Below are 7,629 nucleotides of genomic sequence, written 5' to 3' on the forward strand. Positions count from 1 at the left end.
CTGCGGCCTTATGCGAGACATGATCAATAGTGAATATGGAAAAATTGAAGGAGAAAATAATGAAGATTGATTTCATGATGAGCTGCTATATATAGGCCAAAATATTAAGTTTTGTCGCCATTCAAGGAGGCGACCGGGACAGCTGGATGCAACTAAAAAAATAATAGAAAAAAATAGTTAAACAAAATAATATAAAAAATAATGGAAAATAAATAGTAAATAAAATACTAATGGAATAAATAATGGAAAAAAAAACAAGTAAAAAAATAATATCAAAAAATTTGTAAAAAAAAATAGGGGGGGTGTTGTCGCCGGGGGGTAGCGACAACACCTGTTTTTTGAACGTGTTCGCCAGGCCCACTGGCGACTGCATTGTGGGCTTAGTGTTGTTGCCACCCCTCTGGCGACAACGTGTTATTTAAAAAAAAAACATTTTGGTAATTTTTTTGAAAAATTTGTTATTTTTGAATTTTGTTTTAAAAATATGGATATTCAAAAAAAAATTCCCTAGAAGTAGACGTAAAGATATCATTAATGATTTTGGGGTAAATTTATAATTATTTAAAAGTTAATTTATTAATAATAATTCAAACGTAATTAACACATAAGTGTTTCAATGATTGACAACTCAGATGGATAAAATTACCCTACTTTTTTAAAAGGGTAGATAAGAATTCACCTTTAGAGTGATTAAAATTTGTACACGATAGCGAGAAGTCTGATATGATGATGTTATGATAGTTTGCTCACGTGAAATGCAAGATTCTATATGTAAATGGATGTTTTGTGTAATTTATGATATGTTTCTTCTCCCGATTAAGGGTTTTAGATAATTTCATAAGATACTTTAAAATACTTTATTAAAATAAATAAATAATAATGTAAAATACATAGCTGATAATCACGCAACTATTAGACATGATTAATTGTATGTAAGATATCATCAATTTAGAAAATTATTTTAATTTACATTTAAAAATATAATTAATTTAGTTGAACAAATTGTTACTTTATATAATTAAATTAATTGCAATTTTAACCGTAAATTAAAATAATTACGTATTTAATTAAATTAACAACATTTTTCATTTAATTAAGAATTTTTTTTATGGTGAAGTAGTTAAAAAAAACTTTTTTTGGATGTAGTCATAATTCCGATCAATCAATAAATAAGAGCCATGTGGGATTATATATCACATATCATTTTCTGTACATTCTCATATTTATTAATATTGTAACTAAGTCCTAACATATTAAATTTAAAGTATTTAACCTATTTAATATATTATTTTAATTTTGAATCTAATATTTAAAAAATCAAAGTCTAATGAAACAACAACTTCATCTTCTTTCTCCAACATGTATTCATAGGAGTGTACATAGATTGGATCAACCCACAAAATCTGTTCAAACTCATCCAAAAAAATCCATAAAAATTGGTTGGATCGGGTAATTGGATGGATATGGGTTTAAAAGCTAAAAACCCATTAAAAAATCGGGTTTCGGGTGAAACCTGATCCAACCCAAAATGCCCATTGGACCACTAATCAAACATTAATTATTACAATTTTAATGATTTTGATAAATAATAATTTAGTTGTTGCAATTTTAGTATCTTCAACATTAATTATTTTAGTAAACTATTACTTTAACTAATTTTGGATCTTTCCCTCTTTACTTATTTTGATGTTAATACAATTTTACGTCATGTAACTTTAGTTTGGTGTTACTATTTTATGATAATTTTTATTAGTTGATGTTATAATTTATTATTTTATAATGCTAACAAAATTTAAAAATAGATTATCTAATTTTTTTTAAGATAAAAATGTTGAATAAATTTTATGAAAAAATATGATGATTCATCAAATAGCCATTTAATATTAATAAAACAGAAACATTATTTGGATAACCAACAACTCAAACCAAAAATTAGTGGGTTTGCCTAAACCAGCCCATTGGTATTGTGGGTGGTTATTTTACCTCACCCAAACCGGAATGTCCTATATGAATTGAGTATTGGGTTTGGCCAAATTCGAAACCAATTCATGTACACTCTTATATTCACATTCATCTTCTTGGTTCGTCATAGTAGAACGATCTCAAAAATTGATTCTCTTCCCAACTGTGTAGAACGAACGAACATTTCATCATATTCTTAATCTCTCACAATATTGAGGATGAAACCAACATTTCATCTTCTTCTTCCGCTATTGTATTACGAGAGAACTGAATCAAAATACAAAAAAAATGTAGAAAAATAAATAAGCACATGGAGGAGAACCTACATCTCCTTTAATCCAATTCCACCATTTGTACCACCACCATACTTATTGTCGTGGTGGTCGAAAATAAGAGAAACGATGGTCGACGGTGAGGTTGTTCAAAACAACCATCCAAATGATTCATTAGGCAGGCCATGGACGAGATACACAAAAGAAACCTATTTTCTTCATTTGGAGGCGCAGTGTCCAGAGACAAAGCGAAAATGGACAACAATGACTTTGCACAAAAAGAAAAATGATTTATTAGAAAGATTTTGTATTGGAGAGTTTAAATATAGTATTGATTCTTCTATTAAAGGTGGTAATGACTGAATATAGGGGGAGAAAGAAGGGTGACGCTAAGATTTGGAAGAGAGAACACGACAACGTGTTTTGTTTGCAGCAAGAAAGAAAAGGGGTTTTCTTTCCTTCTACGCTCTCCCTCTCTCAATACAAGTATCAAAGACAAATTTAATCAAATTCCTTAGACGCAAACTGTCGGTCGTGGACCTCCCTCCATGTAGGGGTGGCAAACGGGCATGCCTGCCCCGCATAAGCCTGCGAAAAAACGGGGCGGGGCGGGCATATTAGAGAGTGCGGGTCTAAAACCTTGCCCCGCCCCACAAAAAAGTGAGGGCGGGGCGGGGAAAGCCCGCGGGCATTGAACCTTTTAGTCCTAAAAATAGTAAAATTGAATGAAAAAGCTCATGCCCGCAAAAGCCCGCAAAAAAACAGGGCGGGGCGGGGCGAGCATACTAAAGGGAGCGGGCCTAAAACCTCCCCCCGCCCCGCGAAAAAGTGCGGGTAAAACGGGCTTTCCCCGCGGGCCGGGCCCGTTTTGCCACCCCTACCTCCATGTCACATATTGTCTCTCTTAGATGTAGTCTTCTATATAATAATAATATAAAATTTATTTTTAACTATTAAATCATTATTAATCCTGTCCGTTTGGTTGGAGGTAAATGGAGGGGAGGGAGGAGATTTTAATAGTTTAGGTGTTTGGTTCAAATTTTAAGAGGAGGAGGGGAGGTAGATGAAAGGGACCAAATTCTCTCCTGAGCCATTTTTTGCTTTCCCCCGATTTGGGGGGATTCGGAGGGGAGGGGAGGTGATTCATATTAATTATAATTACATTTACATATTTACCCTTGTTATAATTATAATTTGTTTTTTATATTTTTATGTTACTTTTTAACTATTGCAATATTTTTGTTAAATTTTATTGTATTCGATTATTTTTTTAAACTATATATTATATCTGTTACGTTTTTATAAATTTTTTGATGTTATCGAATTGAATACTTATAAATAGTAAATATCGTGAATTTTATAGTAAAATTACAAGGTTAAAAATATAAATTAGTTTTAAAATACCTCTCCTCCCCTTGTGAACCAAACATATTTGTAAATAAAATTATTCCCCTCCCCTCCCCCTTCATATTTTGAACCAAACATATATGTAATTAAAATCCCTCCCCTCCCTTCCCCTCGCCTCCTCTCCTCTTGATAAAATTCCCTCCCCTCTCCTCAATTGAAGCAAACGGACCCTAAATCTAGTCTTCTATCTGATAATAAAATAAAATTTATTTTTAATTGTTAAATTATTATTAATTTAATAAAAAACTAATGTACAATAAAAGTAAAAATTTCATATAAAAAAAGGACTCATATATTGTAATGATGACTATTTTATTGGTCAATTAAAGTGACATTTTTAAAGGAGTCAATTTGCTGACTTCATCGTAGAAACTCCTCTTAATTAAACCGTTATCGTCACACAAGTTTTCAAAAAATGGGTGTATAAGAAACATTTTCCTAGACCGAGTTATTTCTGAAAGTGATTCTCTTAGCGTGGTTACGGCTTTGCATTCTAATCCTAGTGGAAGGTCCGAGTTTCATCATATAATCCGTTCAATTATTAGATTGCTTTTATCTTCTTTTCACAACTTTGACGTTAAGTTTGTTAAACGCCAAGCGAATATGGTTGCCCACTCTCTAGTAAAGGCAGTCAATTCTTGGGCTAGGCGCTCTTTGCATTATGTTCCTCCTTGTATTATGTTGCTTATCAATAATGAAATGAGATAGCTTTGCTTTTGTAAAAAAAAAAGAAACATTTTCCTTTGAAATACCACTTCAAAATTAAGAAGTTTCTCCTTCCTCTCTTCTCCATCTATCCTATTTTTGCCCAATCAAAAATACTGGAAAGTATTTGAGAAAGACACATGGAACTTCTAGCTAGAATGTAGAGTAGCCCTAAAGATATCACAGAAAAAGTTTAAGCACTACATAGTACATCTATTTCCAAAACATTCAAAACAAGAATTTATAAACCATACAACACAAAAACCTACTCTAAATTATTTTATATAATTTACATGGCAAACAAACACTAAAACAACCCTGCCCATTGCATCATGAAAGCCACTGGTAGGACAATACTCTTCCTATTCTGCAGTTCTATTGATCCATTACTCACTCAACTATCCAATATTCTACAGTTCTAATGATCCATTACTCACTCAACTATCCAAGGGAAGTATCACCTTTGGCCGTGGCCGAGTTAGGCTTTGTCAAACCGAGAATAGCAGAGAATGTAGTTGCACGCAAAATAAGGTATATGATGAATGCAACATATGCAGCAGTTACTACACACACTATAGCACCAACTATCATTCCATTCACTTCAGATGAGAAGAATTCCAGCAACAGATAACCGTTAATCACTGTCACAAGAGCAGCCACACACCAAGAAATCACCTTGAGGACAGTGCCGATTTTGAAAGTGCCCATGATCTGCTCCTTTGACACCAAACAAAGCAAAGGAATAAGTGCAAATGGAATTTGAACAGACTGAAGTACATTAAGCCACTCATTCAGAACATCTAGTGAATCCTCTCTAGTATCAAACCAAAGAGCAACTATCATGGTTGGAACTATTGCAGAACTTCGAGTGATCAACGCCCTCATCCATTTCTTCATCCTTAAGTTAAGAAAACCTCCCATGATAAATTGTCCGGCATAGGTACCGGTTATAGTACTACTTTGACCGGCTGCTAACAACCCGATACCCCATATATACAATATCGGAAGAACTCCGCCTCCATAAGTCTGTTGAAGATACTGTCCCGCGTTTTCAAGGCCGATATTATTTGCCATTTCAGAACCATAAAACCCTTTCGCAAACACGGAGGTTACAAGTATGTTAATGCCAAAGGAGACAATCAAGGCAAGTGTAGACTCTATAGAGTAATAGTTAAGTGCTTCTTGAACTCGACCTTTGTTGGTGCGATCAACTTTACGCGATTGAACAAGGGCAGAATGCAAGAATACATTGTGAGGCATTATAAGACAGCCTACAACTCCAACAGCTTGTTGTATGGTTCTGGAGCTTATTTTTGGAACCAAAATGCCTACAAAGATTAAATTAGACTCAAAATCATTTTCAAAGCAAGAGGTACAACCAACTCAACAATTTACTTGTGTTAGAATAACAACCATTGGTTTAAAAGTGGCCAATACAAAAAAATGCTAACAGAGGACAAACGATATTTAATCATGCTAACAGAGGACAAACGATATTTAATCATGGAATTCAGACAATTGTATCTACATCTTTAACTACTCGGTGTCACGGAGTCCAGACAATTGTGCCTACATCTCTAACTACTCAGTCACGGAGTCCGGACAATTGTGTCTACATCTCTAAGTACTTGGTGTCACGGATCTGAGACAATTGTGTCTACATCTCTAAGTACTTGGTGTCACGGATCTGAGACAATTGTGTCTACATCTCTAGGTACTTGGTGTCACGGATCTGAGACAATTGTGTCTACATCTCTAACTATTTACTGTCTTTCCTATTTATCTTCAACTATATAAATTAACCATATTTCATAAGCAGAATTATTTACATTTTCTAAGTTAGTGAAGTAAACAAGAACCTTACCAACTAAAAGTTCCTCGCCACTTGGCTTTGCCTCGCCGAACATCCAAGCGAAAGCTAGTGCCATTATGCCAATGAGAACAGCAAAAAAAGCTTCCAATGATCTCACACCATAGTTCTCAAGAAACAGAAGAATAAAACTGTAACACACAACACAAGGCAACAAAACACAGACATGTCAAAGATTTATTTGGGATACAATCACACAAAAATCCAACAAAATCAAGTAAAGCAAAAAGAACCAAAAGGGAAATCACTAAACTAGACTCACCAATCAAGAGCAGTAATAACAACACCACCCCAAAGAGGAATAACCCCATTACTAAGAATCCTAATAGCAATAGCACTGCCAATAACCTCTTGTATATCAGAACCAATCAGAGCAAACTCAGCCATAACCCAAAGCACATTCCTAGCCCACCTAGGATACTCCTCCCTGCAAAGCTCAGCCAAATGCTTCCCTGTAGCCACACCAAGCCTCGCCGACAAAAGCTGAATCAAAAGCCCCATTGCCGTAGCCCACATAAGAAGCCACAACAAAGAATACCCAGCAATGGCACCAGCTTGAAGGTCCCCTTCTATGTTCCCTGGATCCAAAAAACCTATACTCATTAGAAATCCAGGACCTGTGAATAGCCATAGCTTCTTCCATGAAAATGGTGGCACCTCAGTGCCACCATTTTCTAACTCGTCGATTCCAACCACCACTATCTTTTCTGACGATTCGTATGCTGTTTCTCGTGGCTTTTCATCTTCTCGCTCTTTCAATAACAGTGGTTGTGATTGTTCATGTGGGTTTGGATACATAATGGATATAATGTAATCACTGAATTTGATATTATTTTACGCAACTCTTGAAGCATGAAACAGTTTAATGAATTCTGTTTGACAAAGGTTGCAGTGTTTTTAAATAGTTTGACACGTGTCAGAATGTGGCATGACACGTGATGAACGTGATGTTTTGTTAAGAACGAGTTTGTTTGTTTGTTTGTATATGGAAGGAGAATCTGGTCGGAGGAGGTGTGAAGTGTGCGGAATAGATAATGGCGTGTGCCTGTCTCTAATCTGTGCGTGCAGTTGCATGCAATTTGCGACACATCAGCTTCTTTGAACAATAACTGTTGAGTATTATTGAAGTTAGAGATAACCAAAAAGAACAATTTTTTGACTAATATTAGTACTATTAGATTCATTTTACTATTAATATTATAATAAATATTTTAGTATATTGCTTTTGTATGGAGTGGATTTTATATAGTTCTCATATTTGTTTGAAATTTCCAATTGAGATTTTTTTTTTTTAAATAAGCAATTGATTATAAGAACTCGTACTAGGGGTGCAACCCTTACAAACGGGACGGACTAAGCCGAAGAAAAACAATTCAAAGGGATTTTGTACCAATTATAAAAGCTACTAGACAC

General features: G+C 34.5%; 1 protein-coding gene across 1 annotated transcript; it reads right to left on the reverse strand.

Moving 5' to 3' along the window:
- Positions 1–4,526: 4,526 nt before the first annotated feature.
- LOC131639019 (metal transporter Nramp3.2-like) lies at positions 4,527–7,156 on the reverse strand. Its single transcript, XM_058909543.1, has 3 exons — positions 6,479–7,156; positions 6,211–6,347; positions 4,527–5,674 (listed from the first exon to the last, which is right to left on the reverse strand). Exons 1-3 carry the CDS (start codon positions 7,012–7,014, stop codon positions 4,788–4,790), a joined length of 1,560 nt encoding a protein of 519 aa, XP_058765526.1. The 5' UTR covers positions 7,015–7,156; the 3' UTR covers positions 4,527–4,787.
- Between the last annotated feature and the right edge of the window lie 473 nt (positions 7,157–7,629).

Source organism: Vicia villosa, linkage group LG1 (genome assembly GCF_029867415.1).
Source record: "Vicia villosa cultivar HV-30 ecotype Madison, WI linkage group LG1, Vvil1.0, whole genome shotgun sequence".
NCBI classification, from domain to species: Eukaryota; Viridiplantae; Streptophyta; class Magnoliopsida; order Fabales; family Fabaceae; genus Vicia; species Vicia villosa.

What these genes read in the sequence shown, in the direction of transcription:
- LOC131639019 (XM_058909543.1), bottom strand. Translation starts at nt 7,014, where the DNA reads ATGTATCCAAACCCACATGAACAATCACAACCACTGTTATTGAAAGAG. An exon ending in GTTATTACTGCTCTTGATTG is followed by an intron (nt 6,348 to 6,478) that starts GTGAGTCTAGTT and finishes TGTGTGTTACAG; the next exon opens with TTTTATTCTTCTGTTTCTTG. An exon ending in TGGCGAGGAACTTTTAGTTG is followed by an intron (nt 5,675 to 6,210) that starts GTAAGGTTCTTG and finishes TAATCTTTGTAG; the next exon opens with GCATTTTGGTTCCAAAAATA.